This window comes from Anolis carolinensis, chromosome 4, assembly GCF_035594765.1.
Source record: "Anolis carolinensis isolate JA03-04 chromosome 4, rAnoCar3.1.pri, whole genome shotgun sequence".
NCBI lineage: Eukaryota > Metazoa > Chordata > Lepidosauria > Squamata > Dactyloidae > Anolis > Anolis carolinensis.
Genome location: NC_085844.1, coordinates 132430339 through 132449128, shown reverse-complemented (window position 1 = coordinate 132449128; position 18790 = coordinate 132430339). Strand labels below are relative to the sequence as shown.

The 18790-nt window shown below is 39.9% G+C and overlaps 1 protein-coding gene across 1 annotated transcript; it reads right to left on the bottom strand.

Annotated features, from left to right (window-relative positions):
* Positions 1–3820: 3820 nt before the first annotated feature.
* On the bottom strand, positions 3821–18740 carry LOC100556116 (vesicle-trafficking protein SEC22b). The gene is made up of 5 exons (XM_003219879.4): positions 18564–18740; positions 15640–15749; positions 14407–14567; positions 9029–9175; positions 3821–6096 (listed from the first exon to the last, which is right to left on the bottom strand). The coding sequence occupies exons 1-5, from the start codon at positions 18636–18638 to the stop codon at positions 5942–5944; spliced, it is 648 nt and encodes a 215-aa protein (XP_003219927.1). The 5' UTR covers positions 18639–18740; the 3' UTR covers positions 3821–5941.
* Positions 18741–18790: the final 50 nt, after the last annotated feature.

Sequence of the window (18790 nt, the reverse complement as noted above, 5' to 3'; positions counted from 1 at the left end):
GCCGGGAAAATCCTTGCAAGAATCCTTGCAAACCGCCTTCTCCCTGTCTCAGAAGACACCCTCCCAGAATCCCAGAATGGCTTCCGTCCCTCCAGAGGAACAGTGGACATGATCTTCACTGCTCGACAGCTCCAAGAAAAATGCAGGGAACAAAACCAACCTCTGTACATGGCATTCATTGACCTTGCAAAGGCATTCGACACAGTGAATCGCAGCGCTCTCTGGACCATCCTCCAAAAAATCGGGTGCTCTGACAAATTTGTGAACATCCTGCGGCTCCTCCATGATGACATGATGGCAACAGTCTTGGACAGCAACGGCTCCCAAAGTGACCCATTTAAGGTGGAATCAGGTGTCAAGCAGGGATGTGTTATTGCCCCCACCTTATTTTCCATCTTCATCGCTATGATACTTCACCTTGTTGATGGGAAGCTTCCCACCGGAGTGGAAATCATCTATCGGACAGATGGCAAGCTATTTAACCTCAGCAGACTGAGAGCCAAAACCAAGGTCACCATAAAATCTGTTATAGAACTCCAATATGCTGATGACAACGTAGTCTGTGCGCATTCAGAAGACCTACAAGCCACTCTAAACACCTTCGCAGAAGCATACGAGAAGCTCGGCCTCTCACTGAACATCGAGAAAACCAAAGTGCTCTTCCAACAGGCACCAGCTAATCCCTCTGCAAAGCCAGGAATACAGCTTAACGGTGTAACATTAGAAAACGTTGACCATTTCCGCTACCTTGGTAGCCACCTCTCCACAAAAGTCAACATCGACACTGAAATACAACACCGCCTGAGCTCTGCGAGTGCAGCATTTTTCCGTATGAAGCAGAGAGTGTTTGATGACCGGGACATCCGTAGAGAGACCAAGGTGCTTGTTTATAAAGCCATTGTCCTCCCAACCCTGCTCTACACCTGCGAAACGTGGACTGTGTACAGACGTCACACCAAACTCCTGGAGCGTTTCCATCAGCGTTGCCTCAGGAAAATCCTGCAAATCTCTTGGGAAGACAGGCGGACAAATGTCAGCATGCTTGAGGAAGCAAAGACCACCAGCATTGAAGCGATGCTCCTACGCCATCAACTCCGCTGGACTGGCCACGTTGTCCGAATGCCCGATCACCGTCTCCCAAAGCAGCTCCTCTACTCCGAACTCAAGAATGGGAAACGGAATGTTGGTGGGCAGGAAAAGAGATTTAAAGATGGGCTCAAAGCCAACCTTAAAAACTGTGGCATAGACACTGAGAACTGGGAAGCCCTGGCCCTTGAGCGCTCTAATTGGAGGTCAGCTGTGACCAGCAGTGCTGCGGAGTTCGAAGAGGCACGAACGGAGGGCTTAAGGGAGAAACGTGCCAAGAGGAAGGAGCGTCAAGCTAACCCCGACCGGAACCGCCTTCCACCTGGAAACCGATGTCGTCACTGCGGGAGAATATGCGGGTCAAGAATCGGTCTCTTCAGTCACCTAAGAACACACGCCCAAGATACCAAGGTTGGAAGACTATCGTCCTCGAACGACGAGGGATCGCCTAACTAACTGTATTTACGAATTTAGCACCAAAATATCACGATGTATTGAAAACATTGACTACAAAAATGTGTTGGATAATCCAGAATGTTGGATAAGTGAGACTCTACTGTATTAGGGAAAAGAGAGGAAACAGGAAATAAAGGGGAAATAAAAGCAGCAATAATTGAATGTGCACAAGCAGTAATAGTATTAGGGTGGAAAGATAAATCAAAATGGTCAGTAAAAGTAAATGGTACCAATATATGGTGGAGCAAATGGAATTTGAAATGTTTTAAAAACTAATGAAAATAGAACAAGAGAAATGGAAGAAAGATGGACAAGGGTAAAGAACTATATCATGAATCAATCCTGAGATCAAGCCATAAGAAATAAGATACAAAAGTTATATAGTAAAGATATAAAGATTGTCGAAGGCTTTCATGGATGGAATCACTGGGCTGCTGCGAGTTTTCCGGGCTATATGGCCATGTTCCAGAAGCATTCTCTCCTGATGCCTGCCATAGATGTGGGTGAAATGTCAGGAGAGAAGGCTTCTGGAACATGGCCATATAGCCCGGAAAACACACAACCACCCTGTGATTCTGGCCATGAAAGCCTTCGACAACACATTAATAATTGTCATATATTTTACAATAATTTCACAGGTGCTGCCAGAAAAGAATAAGAATTATTGCTATTGATATTTACAGAGATAGTAAAGAGGGCATTTTCCTGACTGCCATAACTCGTTGAAACATCAAGCTAACCTCTTCAAAATCTTGCGGGAATGTGGTTGGTTATAACTCAAGTAGAAACGTCAAGTTTTAAGTAAAAATTGTGAATAGGAGGCTTCCTAAAAGCAAAAAAGGAGGAAGTTGTAGATCGACGGCTCAAAAAACAAATAGCATCTTTCAGTTGTTGCCGAGTTACAGTAGCAAATTTTAAATCAAACATTTAAGAACAAGATAGTTTCCCAGAAGCAAAAAAATGGATCCTGCAATCTTGGTAGATGCCTTGAAATCCAACAGAGTATTTTTCGTTGTTACCCAAACTGCAGTGGCAAGTTGAACTGGGTGGAGTGAGTGCATACAACTGTTAATCAGTTGTCTGTAATTAAAACTTTTTTTCTGCTGCTGGGAGATATATAGGTGTCTTTGGTTTATAAGTGCCTTTTAAGTTATAGATTTATCAGTCTTAGCCATTTAGGAAAAATATTCAGGGTTAGTCATGAAGCAAAATACAACAAAATTATCTTTGCATTGGATAGGGATAATGGAAGTTTTATGTTGCTAATGGAATTGAAAGTATTAACTACTTTTATTGATTCGTCGTTATTTGACCAATAAGGGTGGCTTCTGCCTACACTGAAATATGCCTCAATACCATCCTAACTGACATCTCAGATAAAATGTTGGTTTGTAACATCATCAGTTTCTTCTGCATGATTTTCAACATGCAGAAGAAACCAGCGAAGCTTTAAAAGCTAGCACAATGTAATAATGCTTTTGAATTAATCCAATGGAGGTATAGTTGCTTTTGGATTTTCAATGTTGTCAGCCAGCTGTCTAACTGCTTGTGATCTGATATTTAAGTCTGTGCTCTGACTTCACTCCTGCCTGGTTTGCCATCTTTGTACAAAGGAAAGAGCTATCTCTTATGTATTCACAATTGCTTCATTTGCTGTTGAAATTTGCTCAACTACTTATGCAGTGATGAGGGCTACTGGTTTGTGGGGCATATTATCATGAAAGTGTGCTTGACTCAGATACAATCTTACCATGTACTATTGGAAACTTTTTTTCCTAAACGATATTACTGTGTGAGTGTGTGTGACTTTCTTCAGGGCCCTTGGAAGAGTGACAAGAGAGGGAAGATGGAATGCTCTTGCCTACTGGTTTATTTGTACACGTTTTCATATACTTTCCAGACACTAAACATTCCTGTTGAGTTTCGGCAAGGATCATATCATATTATATGCTATGTTGTGAATAGGAAACCATCTCTGAAGACATTCTTGAATATTCCTTTATTTAACTCCAGCGAATAGCAGATATTCTGCAAATTTCTGAAGATCTCCCATGGGAAAGAACAGGAGATTAATGATACAAAAATCCTGACAGAAAAATCTTTGAATTGGGAAAAAGTAGAGATAAAACCAGCATATAAAGTTATGGAAAACTGAACTGGTCTTAAGATTATGATTTACAGTATTACCCCTTAAAGGCCCAAACTGGACTTTAAAAGATATATACATATATGGGACAGCTTTAGGAAAATAAGAAACCAGGAAAATACAAACAAAACATTCACTTATAACATGTTTATTTCACTGCTGACACTTGGGTAGGAACAGACAACTAGCTCTAAGAGTATCAATCAGTGCTGAGAATTTATTTGGCCTTGTCAAGAGCAAGAAATTATTGTTTCCCTTTTAAGGCTCCCACAGATCTCTATTAGTCGTACTCAACTGGGACACAGGAAGAATTTAGAAGCAAGTTGTCAGCAGCATGCAAAAATCAGGGACAGATTGATTGCCGCAAGAGCCCTGGAATAGAAGTCTAGTTCAGGCACATTGCCTCCTAATAATTCATGAGGAAACATTTCATGATTACCCTCCTTACAACATGTGCAAAAGCATGTGCCTTTGGGAACTTTTTGAATCTGCAGAATTTGCCAGAGAGATGGGTACTAGAGTTTCGTCTTCCAGTGGTTTCTCTTCCAAAATGTTTAACTTGTTATATAGAAGCAAAAGAGGATGAAAATGTGCTTAATTTTTTGAAAGCACAGACTGTTCAGGAAGAGGCCTGCTCTTCAAATCTCTCTGTAAGCGAAGTACATTGTCATATAGGTTGCAGGAAGTAAAAGAAGACATAACTATTTTTGGATGAGACAAGAGACACTTACCAACTCCCTGTAAGATATAATGAGAGAGGTTTTTCCACAAGCATGTTTAAGCATATCTTGCTTCATTATTCAGATGAGCAAATTGTGGTTAATCTACACCTTGGTTCATTTAACCTTGGGGGGGGGGGGCATGATCCATAGGCTCCTCAGTACCCCAGGGTTTTGGGGAAAAATGTAAAACATTTCGCCCCAAAATGCCCCTAGCTGCAAACAGGCCTAGGGGAGCAGTTTGGCGCATTAAACAAATTGTGGTAGGGAGACGCAGTCTCTCAAAGTTGCCCGGAGGGGATGACAACAAGAGTCTAGCCCCCTGACAGTTGCTCACCCCTTCCTCAAAAAGTCCAGTTTGCATCAACTACAATCCAATGTTAGACTGCTTAAAAATAACAGTTCAGAGTAACCACCGTTTATCAACTCCAGATGACATGACAAATTGTGACTAAATAAAGGTGGAAGCAAAAGGTTACAAACTTCTTTTCCTGGCCGACGAATAGAAGTGGTGAGAGGGGAAGCACATGAGGCTAAGGCTGACAACGGTTCACTCACAAGACTCTTAATTACTGCTTAGGACAATGTTCAAAGGCAGGCATGGGCAAACTTTGGCTCTCCAGGTGTTTTGGACTTCAACTCCCACAATTCCTAACAGCCATTAAAAGGCTGTTAGGAATTGTGGGAGTTGAAGTCCAAAACACTTGGAGGGCTGAAGTTTGCCCATGCCTGCTGAAAGGTAATCATTGATAAGTTTGGTGTTACATCCAATAGAGGTTTTTAAAACATAGATTTCTCTGAAATGCAACTGAATTATGTACTGGTAATTTAATTCTATGACAAGTATTTCAACATTTCACTTGGTATTGAATGAAATCGGAAGCGAAGTATCATACTTACTTACAAAATTAATGGTATAATGCAGCTTTCATTATCCTAGCACCCTCTCTATATGCACTGGACTATATCCATGAAGCACAACCATTGCCTTGCTGGCAATTGCAGACCAACATATCTGAAGGTGTAAATAATCAAGATCTCTCACCATATAAAATCGGCACTAACCCGACAAAAACCCCACCCTCATGTGTATCATAAAGTGTCAGCCTTTAAACTGGGATTTTAAGTAGCAAGACCCAGACTTGTTGTTAAGAAAAGGTCACTAGTACAAGGAATGTTCATTAGAGTCCCTTTACTAAACAGGGCTGGGTTTATTTACAGGGACAGGATGTTCCTACTACCGGCAGTGCTGGGCAGCAGTAAATTGGGCGAACAGCCAGTGCAGACCACAACATCAGTGCTGCTAGTGGGACGGACAAATGTCATGTCTTTGAAGTGTGCAACACTTGGAAAGGAAAGTCCTTTGTTGCTAGCAAGGTCTGACATTTGGCAGTTAAGATTCACTGAGAATAGCAGCAATTCTCATACACACATCCCTATGGGGGGTTCTAATGTACATCCCTGTAATCTTGGCATCGTACAACTCTATGCCTGCTTATTAACGAGTTGACCATCGTTGGTGTTTGGAAGCCACTCACAGCCACCAGAACCGAACATAGACAATCAGCATGATAAAAAACACAGCAACAGCAGCAAGCTTGGCATAGGTGGAACGCATGTTCAGATACTTCGCATCCTGGCGGTACTTCTTGGACAAACTGGAAAGGTTGTTCGCTTTAGAATCCAAAGCTATTTAAATATAGTAAAATGAAAAGAGAAATAAAAACATTACAATTATGAAATAAAAGATAGGAATGTAAATTATGAATTTATACTTGTATTACATTAACAATATATTTAGATTAAATGAAATATAATCTGAAAAAAACTTGTTTTTCTTGCTGGAAAGTTTACAGACAGAGTTAGCAATGGTTGGTGATTTGAGGATCAAACTGGCCCCTTACAGGATCTGGAAGGGCTGCATTTGTTTGGTCCTCCAATAACCCCTGAGATTCTCATAGTAAAAAATAGCTTGCAGTGGCCATAACAATGGCAATGGAAGCTTTATGCAGCCCAGAGGCTGCAATTTCTCCTCCTCTGGCTTACAGGATGCTGATAGTCAGTGTCCTAGCACCCAAATAGGTATTGTTTGTTATAATCCAAAATTCTGCTTTAGGTTAGTGACACTGCCTTAACTCCCATAATATGTTAATGTAACAGCTTCTGCTCTCAGCAGCCACCCACTCCATTGGATCCACTCTAAACAAGACACATGGATCTTATGATAAAACGAGTTCACAGATGAGAAGTTTTCCACATTCACCTTTACTCCAAAGTTATCTGAAAACCCTGCAAAGCTTTTCTAAAATATACTCACTTTTTCCAGATCAAAACTGTTTGCACAAATTTTCCCACCATTTTTGGAATACTTTTGGGGTGAGGGGATAGAGGTTACAAGTCAGTGAACTGACTTGAACACATGTTACTTTGGAAGACAGTGAATTCAGAAGTTATTACTAATGGAATTATTAACGGCTCAGAGAAGCCTGCCCTTCTAGCAACATTTCAATTGTTGTATATAAGAGTTTGATCAGAGTCCGTTGGATCTTTTTGTGATGCAATGACAATAAAGGTCTATTGTGAGTACTTTAAAAGCTTGTCGGCTTCTACTTGAAGACTTGTCTTGTGTTCACCTTACCCCACGGCAAAAGAAAAGCTTTTAGCTATGCATGCCAAAGCTAATGCTATGCCTTTGCCAATGGAAGAGGAAAAGACACCCACAGCATCAAGGTTCCCAACTTCTCTTCGTCTACAGAGGAATGCTGGAACCTCTTTCAGTTTAGCATCCCTTGAAACCCATGGTTTATTATAATAACCTCAAAAACCAGGAAGTGCTGAATAGCCCTTTTGAACTCTTCCACTCTTCTATTGCAGTTTCCGAAAAACACAAACGTGATAATCATACCTACTTCCTATTCTGCTGTATTCCAAAGGTTCAGATTAAGACAGGAGACTGTTATGTACACCGTGATATGGAGCTAAAGTATATTAGGGATTGCCATTGAAAGGGTTCTGGGGCTAGTAGGATAAGAGTGTATAAATATAGAATAAAGCAACTCCTGTTACTTTCCCATTCTTGCTGTGCTTGGGCAGCAAAAAAGAAACTAGGAAAATGTGTCCGATAACTCCTACTCACATTCTGTAGTTGCTTTACCAAATATATTGCTGCTTTGAAAGGGACATGGAATGCTGGTTAAACTAAACAGCAATGTTCCAGGGGATTAGATTTAATAAAAAAATAAGACAATTCATGCTTGCAGGTTTTAGCATTTTTTTAAAAAAAACCAAGTGTTTTACCCAACATACTTAACTCTAATGCATTATTAACTTAGAGTAATAAATGGAGCTTTCATTTTTGGTTTACATAGATTTCTACTTTTTAATACAACATAACAAATTTAGCTTTAAACAATAGGGATATATATTATTAGTCATAACAGCATCAGCAGGCATTTTATTGTCCTATAGTGTGAAAGGTGTCACATGGATGCTTCAAAATGATGGAGCCAATATCAAAGCAGCATATTTCATCATGGCAACTTGTTACAATTACACTCAAAAATCCAGATTAATGAGTTATCAAAATTCTACTAACCATTTTGAGCCAGAAACAAATCCTTAAAAACAAATAAAGGATCTCCCATTAGGTCTTATGTTGTGGGGCTTCCCTCTTGTGAATGACTGAGACTAGAGCAGGTATGGGCAAACTTTGGCCCTCCAGGTGTTTTGGACTTCAACTCCCACAATTCCTAACAGCCTACCGGCTAGAGGCATCTACCAGCAATCATTTGAAACTCTATGGCCCTCCATTTCAAGTGATAAGGGTTTAATTCATGGGCGGTTCCTGGTTGCAAAAATACAGCAATTTCAAATCAGGTCCCATTTTTTGAAACATCCTGGATATTTCATTGAGGCGACTCCACTTTACTTCTCCATTAGAAAATATAAGGAAACAGGCTGAAAAAGGAGCAATAACAGCTATCTCTAGATTTGCCGGCACCTGTCCCTCGCTGTTCTGACTACTTGTTACATCACCTGCAACAATTAGTAGATTCACAATTTTTCAGATTAGCCAGAGATACTGGCTGCCCTTCTGTGTATAGATCCTATTCCTTTTTGTACTTGGAGGATGATTAAGTGAGTGGCAAAAAATGACCAAGTCAAAGTTTGCAGGCACTAAATGCACCAAATCTCTCTAGTTATATTTATAATTTTTTAATAGTTTAAACATAATTTTAGTAATTTATTTCAATGTATTTTTCTAATTTTTATTGTAAATTGTGTTGGGAGTTATATTAAAATGAAATAATAAGTAATAATAAAAGCTGTTTACATTCCATTTAAGATGACTAAGAGAAAAAGGTCTTCACATAGTGTCAAAAAATAATATCAGAGGAGGTGGAAATTGTACAATTGAGGAATCATAACTGATTTCATTGCCTTTCAGTGGCAGGAAAATTTTAATGTGTGGAAAGGTGTATTGAAAAAGCTGGTCCTTATTACAAGGAAGCTGTGTAATATTGGAAAGAATAGTTTAAGGTAATTTCCACCTTATCTTCTGGGCAAAAAGGCATAGCCAATTGACTGCCTACCATTCTAAAATTGGAGTGATTATCTGTACCTGAAAGTGCTTCGCCTCGTTGTAATACTTCTTCAATGTTTGCTACCATTATTCTCTGTACATCCTGCAACTCTGTGTTGATGGAGCCAAGGTTTCTTCTTGCACGACTGTCAATATAGAGTTTCTTGGTTTTCTGGATGTAAGTATCTGGGGAAACAGATAGCTGCCTGTTAAAAACCCTTCACGTCTCAAACTTAATTAATATACATTATTACCCTGCTCCATTCATCTTGTTTCACATGGTTCTTTACCAGCCATATTGACTTTTCCAGTTCAATGACTTCAGAAAACTACCTTCAGAGAAATAGTAGTAAGGCAAAATTCTATTGTATATCACTGCAATTCCATCAAAGTCACGAAAAAGGCCTATACCCACAAATCTAGTCTTATAGCTGAAGTCATGGCAAACTAACTTTTTTTTTGGACAGGGGCACAAGTTTGTTAGATGAAGGGAATGCTGTGGATGTAGCATATCTTGACTACAGCAAAGCCTTCAACAAGTTCCCTCATGATATTCTTGCTAATATAATGTGGTGTAGACATGTTACTGTTAGGTAGATATATACTGGATTACTGGATAATTCTTATGGCTATCCTAGATAGAGTGACTATTGAGGTGCCAAAAGGTTCTGCCCTGAACCCAGTGCTATTCAATATTTTTAATCAATGATTTGGATGATGGAATAGAGAACATGTTTATCAAATCTGCACATGACACAATATTAGGAGGGGAACTAATGATTCCAGAGGACAGGAACAGAATCCAAAATGACCTTAACAGAGTAAAGCTGGGCCAAATCTAACAAAATGAATTCCAACAGGGGGATGTGTAAGGTGCTACACTTAGGCAGAAAAATGAAATGCACAGATACAGGATGGGTGACACAGTATATGGGAAAGGAATCTAGGATTCTTAGTAGAACACAAGCTGAACATGAGCCAACAATGTGATGCACTCACTAAAAGAAGTGTATTTATGTTTAAATGAATAGTAATTTCATTAATATTAATAGTAGTGTAGCATCCAAGATGATAGAATAATTTTGCTTTATAAACAATGTGCTTGGTGTTTAGCAAACAGAAGTTAAAGTATTATGTATTATATATTTTATGTATGACATCTTTGTGTACTATTTTGTAAGCCGCCCCAAATCCCTATGGGAGATGGTGGTGGGGTATTAAAAAAGTTATTACTGTATTATCATTATTATTATTATTATTATTATTATTATTGATCTAGTAGTTTGTGGAGTTACTGAAGAGATGGTGAGAAAGGCAATACGGTTAACAAGATGCTTTAGAAGAAAATGGAGAAATCTTTGAGAACTAATCACAATTTCCCCGTCATAGTTAAGAAGCTGCTTAACAGTAAACACTTAGACATTCACCATGCGCCTGATCACATCTATAGCACACACTAGAAAGCCATACAACACACAATGGAAAATCATGTGCTAGTTATAACATTTAAAATGGTAGTTCTCTGTGCAGAAGTGGGCCTAGAAGTCCATATTCTCAGTACTGCAACCACCCAAAGCAATGATTCACAGAAGGTATAGAAAATGAAGAAATGGAGCTGTGAACAGTGTCTCAGTGAGCTGGCTGAAACACAGGGATGTCTCTGAGGGTTTATCAACTGCATGGAGTTGATAAATACTTTTTCAGAAAGAAGGCCAGATGCAAACCCCTCAAGACTCAAAGGAATCTCACCTTTCCCACTCACACAGGAGAAAAGAAGAGAGGAGGGGGTGACATCATGCACCCCAACGACCTTGTCATGCAAACAGATGTGGCAAAAAGCTCCTCTTTGCTTCTTAAAACACTATATTTACACAAGGCCGAAAAAACGAAAAGATGCCTTTAAATCTGGTGTAAGTTTATCAACTTCGATGAGAAAAAAACACCGCTGAGAGGTAACCTGCATTTCTTTCCTCCTCTGAAAATTGTAGATTAAAAAAGGACTTTAAAATCTAATTAGAGGAACTATCTGCCTGATGAAACTATCTGGTGAGACCAATTCCAAAGGGTGAAAGCAACTGTGTAGTTTACAAGAAAGAAAGTACAAGATTAAGTTTTACAAGCCCATGCAAAAATCCAATTGAAATAGGAAATACCAGGATTGCAGAATTCAGAGAAATTCCATCTTAGACAATAAAGAAAATAAGAGATTACTTCTTCCTGATAAACTAAAGAAGAAAGATTCAGACGGAAAAACCAAGAAGGACTGATGATCTATATATATAAAAGGGTAATGGAATCATGGCACCGGACAAAACAACTAAACTAAATGCCCCACAACCTTGAAAATTGACAGCACAACCTCTCATCCACGCCTCTACGTTCATACAACAAAAAAGAAAAGAAAAATAAAGTCCTAGCCACAGCAACGCATGGCCGGGCACAGCTAGTATCTTATAAAGGACAAAGGTATTGGTTAACATCAGTTATGAAGGCCAGGATTTCTTGAAGAGGTTCGGAAAAGACCTAGATTCAGAGGAAAGATCTGAATCTATGCCTTTCCAGAGAGAACATCTGGGATAGCATAAGAGGAGATGGCAACATCAATAGATCCTGGATAAAGATGACATTCAACTACAGCAGCAAGTCTCTCCACATGATGAAGAAGAATTGGATGATCATCTACTATTTAAAAACAAGGACCTTAAAGATACTTTCTTTAATTATAAATGGACTAAACTCACCAAAAAGAGGAGAAGAGTTCTTCATTATTTGTGATTACTGGAAACAAAAAGAAATTTCCACTCAAGTTTTATGGATTACAAAAATGATGGATCTGGCAGAAATTGATAAGGTTTATACAATCACCAGACCCTCCCAAATTTGAAGAAGAAATCTAATAATTACAGTTACATCCAGTTTGGATTATTGCAACGCACTCTATGTGGGGCTGCCTTTGGAGACAGCTCAGAAACTACAACTGGTGCAAAGGTTGGCAGCCAGGTTGCTAACTGGAGCTAATTATAGGGAGTGGATGATGCCCCTATTAAAACAGCTCCACTGGCTGCTGATGAGTTTCCGGTCCCAATTCAAACTGCAGGTAATCACCTATAAAGCCCTAAACCAGGGGTTCCAAACTATGGCCCGTGGGCCACATGAAACCCCTCAAAGGCATTTATTCGGCCCCCGCAGCAGTGGCTCCCTCCTCCTCCTCCTCCTCCGAGGAAGAGGGGTGCTGCTGCCGCCGCTGCCTTTCTTGCCTCCTCCCCCTTGCTGCACAAGCCTTTCGAGCATTTCCTGTCTCCTCCCTCTTGCTGCATGAGCCTTTCCTGCCTCTTCCCTCTGCTGCACAAGTCTTTCCCGCCTCCTCCCTCACCCGGTAAAGCTTTGCGTTTATAAAGGTAATTTAATTATTATTTAATTAATTATTAATTATTAAGGGGTGCTTTGCTTGTGCTTTTGGTGCACAAAGGCAGAAGGGGGTTGGACTAAAAGGCCCAAAGGGTCTCTTCCAACCCTCTTTATTATTATTGTTATCATCATCATCATCATCATCATCATTAACAACATTGAGGCTGGGTAGCCATCTGTCAGGGGTGCTTTGCTTGTGCTATTGGTGCACAAAGGCAGAAGGGGGTTGGACTAAATGGCCCAAAGGGTCTCTTCCAACCCTATTTATTATTATTATCATTATTATTATTTACATTGAGGCTGTATTTGTTCCTGTTTTTTTAAACTTCAAAATGAGATATGTTCAGTGTGCACAGGAATTTGTTCATAGTTTTTAAAAATATATATACTCCAGCTCTCCAACGGTCTGAGGGACCATGAACTGGCCCCCTGTTTAAAACGTTTGGGGACCCCTGCCCTAAATGGTTCAGGCCCTGCCTATTTTCGCGACCGCATTCTCTCCCCCCCCCCCCCCCAATGTACCTGTGCAATTATTAAGATCTGCCAGGGAGGCCCTTCTCGCGGTCCCACCACTGTCATAAGCACGGTTGGTGGGGACGAGGGAGAGGGTCTTCTTGGTGGTGGCTCCGGCTTTGGAACACCCTCCCCAGGGAGATTAGGCAGGCCCCCACCCTATCCTTCTTCCAGAGGGAATTGAAGACTTGGATGTTTAGGCATGCCTTTGAGAATGTCTAGCCCAATAGTCTGCAATTATGACACAGCACAGCACTTTCATCCCATCCCCTTGTTCCTTAGCTACGACTTGAACTATCTCTTTCCTTTCTTCTGGTTTACAGTTGGCCATGTTTTTCATGACAGATGACACTATAGGTTATTGGGCGCTGTTCTGAGTTCAAATTGTTGTTTTATATACTAGTGGTTTTATTTTGTATTGTATTGTGTTTATTTTATGCATCATTTTAGGCACCTTGTATCATATGTAAGCTGCCCCGAGTCCCTTCGGGGAGATGGAAGTGGGGTACAAAAATAAAATTATATTATTATTATTATTATTAGAGATTGACAAGCTGAATAGTCTTATACAATAGGCAGATTTCTCCAAATTTGAAGAATGGCAGTTGTATTTATTGACTATTTAAAAGAAGAATATAAAAGGAAAATATTGGGTTTTTTGTAGCACCAAGGGAAAAGTAGTAGTACAAATGTAGGAATAAGAAAAGAAAAATTAGAGAAGTCAGTGACAGGAATAACAGAATCTCCAATGATAGCCAAGAGATCCTGGAAAATAAATCTACCAGAGATAAGTATTTATGACAAAAATAAAAGATTTTTTGATTATGAAGAGGATAGCAGAGACAGCGTTAATTAGGACGCTAATTTTCCATTTCTCAACTTTTTTTTATCTCCTTTCTTTCAAAGCATCTTATACTTACTTTTCTATCCTTCTGTTTTAGATTAGAAAATACATGTTTTATTTTTCTCTTTTAGTATCATAGAAACCTTTTTATCATCAGACAGCAATGGAAGAAGATGAAAATGTAAGATGTTAAAAATGCCCTCATTTTATATCATTTTTACCCCTCCCCATTCCAATATATTTGCAATAAAATTATATGGAAAGAAAATAAAATTTAAAAATGTTAATGTTATCAAGGATCTACACAGTTTGAAATCTGACCTTTCATCTGATGACTCAAGTACTATGGCATGCAATAACATACACAAAAGTTAATAAATGGCAGGATTTCATTTGCTATTTTAAAAATGAACAAATCTAATTATTCTAGGTGAATTTATATCCTTAATTAAAACAAAGTTCAGATAAAATATAATATTGCACAATTTCATAAAGTTCAATGTGCTTGATGGCTAGGTTGAGTAATAGATCAGGCACAAGCCAAATGTACTGCTCAAATGACACATGGCCCAAAACAAAGGAACTATGAAGACTACCAAGTGAAACTCTTAGGTAAACCCTTATTAGTTAATTTCAAAGAGAAAACCCTCACCAAACTCAATGAAAGAATAAGGCCTGGACACCGTTGGTACTTTCTTTCCATGCTGTTCATCAAATTCTGAGTGCAAGTCTTCCAAATATGCAAACGCTAGCTTTTTGGGGAAGGCAGCTTCACATAATACCAGATAACACACTCCTTTCTCAATAATATAACTGCAAAAGAAAAAAAAAATCATGTACCAAATGTTAGCCAGGCAAGAAATGCATTTGTATCTTTAAATGACAATACTAATTCCAGATACACTTCCCCTGGGTTTTTAAATGCACATAATTTCCACTCTTTTCAATAGTGAGCAATCTATACTACTTATAATATTATGAACAATAATTTGCCCCCAAAATTTTATTTACATAAGTACTTGTACTATTCTTTATATTAGGGGGAATTCCCTGCCAGAAAATCACATTGAGGTTGGTCATTATAGGGATATTTCTAGGGAACAGTAAACTGAGAAATTAGAATCAAGAAGCAGAGTGTGAGACTCTAAAATTAGTTTTTATTTTATGTGTAGGATGTGTTTATTAGGATAGTGTGGGATGGTAGTGGTTAGACTGTGTTAGATTGACTTTGTTAGTTGTTTTAGGTTTACGTTTTATATTAATAAAATGTTTGTTTTATTTTTGTGAGGGGGATATGGTCCTTTTGTTTTATGAAATTTGTTCTTGTATATATGTCTTTTGTTTGATTGTTTCTTTGAAGAAAAAATAATTACAAATAAGAGTGGGGAAAAGGAAGAAAAACCTTGGGGAAGAAACAAGAGCATATAGACATATATAAACTGCCTATTTTTCCAAAACTACATTTTCTTGAACTTGCATAGATAGACAGATAAATCCAGTGTAAAATTCCAGCAGTGTCGTTACTTTATATTTTTACTGAGATGTTTGAAAGTTCCCTAAATTGTGGGGTGTTCAAACATCTATGAGAAAAACAACAAGCAATTTTGCATTGGAAAATTCTGGTCAAGCTCTAATGACAGATTATAAGGAAAGTGACTATATGAAACAATCTTTAAGTGTTTCAGCTGAAAAATGGAACATGTGCTCAATAACAGAAAAAATAAAATAGTTATGATATAAGCATAACATAGGAATTCTTTAATAATAATAGAATGCATAGATACACTCTGCCTATCCCTCAAACTGATCAAATGTGTTTCTTTCTAAAGCATACTGTCCTACTGGTCCTCTAGGACCTCTGAGTTGCAGCTCATGTTGCACTTACTGGAAAGTCATGGCTCCTGCTTCTAAGGTACACCTGGTCGGAGACTGTTCATTGAGCTTCCGGAACAGCTGTTTCGCTTGGCTCTGGTACTGCTGCAGGTCTCGGCCAGACTAAGAACAGAAATCTTTAAGACAAGGCTCCAACAAAGCCCAATAAATTCCAGATACGAATCCACCAACAATTTAAAAAATTAACGGGAGCTAACAAGTTTTCTACTTCCCAATTCCCTTTCAGGTTCTCTTTCAGTATATAGCACAGAGCTTCCCAAATTGTGTGTTGGCACACACTAGTGTGTTTCCAGTAGTCCACAGCTGTGTCGCCTGAAAAATGTTTCCCACCCCACCTACAAAGGCAGTGCCAACAAGAGTGAGGAGACGGAAGGACCCCAAATGGCATCTAGTCCAACCCCCTTCAGCCAGACAGGAAAACACAAAGCCCCCCCTAACAAACAGCCATCCAGTTTCAGTTCAAAAACCTCCAGTGCAGACTCCACTGGACTCCCAAAGCAATCTATACTTCAGTACAGTTAGAAATTACTCCCAAAGGCATCTAGTCCAACCCCACTCAGCAAGGTAGGAAGACACAAAGCTCTCCTAACAGACGGCCATCCAGCCTCAGTTCAAAAACCTCCAGAGAAGGAGACTCCATTGGACTCCTAAGAAGTCTATACTTCATTGTAGTTAGAAGAGACTCCCAAAGGGCATCTAGTTCAACCCCCTTCAGCCCTGGATTCAGCCCTGCATAGCCATCCAGCCTCCATTAAAAACCACCAGAAAGGCTTAATCCCGATAAAAGTAGAGTGCTGGTGCTGCTCAAGTGCAGGTACTGCTGTAACTTTTATAATTTGCACAATTCATTGAGTTGCAGCAATTACCACTAAATGTATAAGTTTCTAATTAAGAAATCTGTTGACAATGGTGTTTGTGATGAATCCCATGGAGCAGCTATACAGAAAACTACACAATAGTACTTGATAAGTGGAAAGGAAATACAGTATTTCCAAACCTCATTTATACAGTAGTGATTATATGAAACTCATACATATACATATATACACACATATACATATATAATATTCAATTCTATATAATATTCTATCCCATATGTGTGTATACATATATTGTATGAACGTCTTACAAGAGTTTTTTCCTTCGGTTTGATAATAAAACCGGATTACCCTGTGGTGAAAGTGTCTAACATGAAAAGTTCGGAAAGCTCTGAAGCCCCTTCCACAGAGCTATATAAAATCCACATTGAATTAGATATGTCAGTGTGGGTTGAGGCCTCTTCCACACAGCCATATAACCCAGACTATCAAGGCAGAAAATCCCACAAGATCTGCTTTGAACTGGGTTATCTGGGGGCCCTTCCAGACAGGCCTTATATCCCAGGATCTGATCTCAGGTTTTCTGTTTATCCCTGATTATCTAGCAGTGTGGACTCATATAATTCAGTTTAAAGCAGAAAACCTGGGATTAGATTCTGGGATATAGGGCCTGTCTGGAAGGACCCTGAGTCCACACTGCCATATGTTTTAGTTCAAAGCAGATAATGTAGGATTTTATTCAGCTGTGTGGAAGGGGCCTCAGATAACCCAGTTCAAATCAGACATTGCGGATTATCTGCCTTGATATTCTGGGGCCCCTTCCACACAGCTGAATAAAATCCCACATTATCTGCTTTGAACTGGAACATATGGCAATGTGGACTCAGATAACCCAATTAAAAGTAGATATTGTGGGATTTAACCCAGTTCAAGGCAGATACTGTGGGATATTCTGTCTTGATATTCTGGGTTATATGGCTGTGTGGAAGGGCCCTGATATAGCAATATAACACATGGGAAACAAGCCGCTCTAATGTACCAGGAGATGGTTCTTCCAAGGAGGCGAACCAACATAATTTATTTATGGCCCCTGCCACACAGCTGCATAAAATCCCACATTATCTGCTTTGAACTGGAACATATGGCAATGTGGACTCAGATAACCCAATTAAAAGTAGATATTGTGGGATTTTCTGGCTTGATATTCTGGGTTATATGGCTGTGTGGAAGGGCCCTAAGAAAAAGGAGAGGTGTGTTCCCACATGACAGATTATCTTTTCTTGGTGCTTGTTTCTCCTTTCAGGTTGGGGGTCTGCTGTCTCATGGCACGAGTTTAAAACATTACGTGCTACAGAATGGGCCCCCCTGTACAAGGAAGAGAGCAGGATATAATGACAACAGCAATGGTGAAGCTGTAGGGCTTTTCCACATAGCCATATAACCCAGAATATCAGGGCAGATAACCCACAATATCTGCTTTGAACTGGGTTATCTGAGTCCATACTGCCATATAATCCAGTTCAGTGTGGATGTTATACAGCTGTGTGGAAGGGGCCTGAGTCCATGCTGCCATATAATCCAGTTCAAAGCAGATAATGTGGGATTTTATACAGCTGTGTTGAAGGGGCCCAAGGGCCCTTCAACACAGCCCTATATCCCAGAATATCAAGGCAGAAAATCCCACATTATGTGAGTGTGGACTCAGATAACCCAGTTCAAAGCAGATATTCTGCGATATAGGGGCTGTGTGGAAGGGCCCACAGATAACTCAGTTCAAAGCAGATATTGTGGATCATCTGCCTTGATTTTCTAGGTTATATGGCTGTGTGGAAGGTCCCTGGGTTATGAGTCCTCACTGTCATAGAATCCAGTTCAATGTGGATTTTATACAGCCGTGTGGAAGGGGCCTTGGAGCGTCCCTCTCCTTTCAGGTTGAGGTCTGCTCTCTCATGGCAGGCGTTTAAAACGTTAGGTGCTACAGAAGGGCCTGCTGTACAGAGAAGAGGGAGGGATACAATGTCAAACGAGATGACGAAGCCCTAGAAACCTTCAGGCGCAGCTCTTACAGAAAGCCTGTCCTATCGCTGTTCTCACTCACCTGCTCGTCCTCCTGCATGGAGGCCGCCAAAGGCAGCCCGTCGGCGACTCTCGCGATCATCGTGAGGAGCACCATCTTGCCCCGAAAGACCTGACGCCTCTCTTCACCCCGCCCCCCTCAGTGAAAACGACGAGAGTGAGCTGGCCGGAAGCTTCGGTCACCACTTCCGGTCTGCCGCAAAGAGCCTCCGGCGGGTGTCCTATCACGAGATTTTGGTTCCGGCGCTT

Bases quoted from the DNA above. Each gene is read 5' to 3' on its own strand.
- LOC100556116 (XM_003219879.4), bottom strand. From the start codon at position 18,638: ATGGTGCTCCTCACGATGATCGCGAGAGTCGCCGACGGGCTGCCTTTG. The intron at 9,176-14,406 runs GTGAGGGTTTTC...CTGTTTCCCCAG, and splicing joins TTATTCTTTCATTGAGTTTG to ATACTTACATCCAGAAAACC. The intron at 6,097-9,028 runs GTACAGATAATC...ATATTTAAATAG, and splicing joins ACGAGGCGAAGCACTTTCAG to CTTTGGATTCTAAAGCGAAC.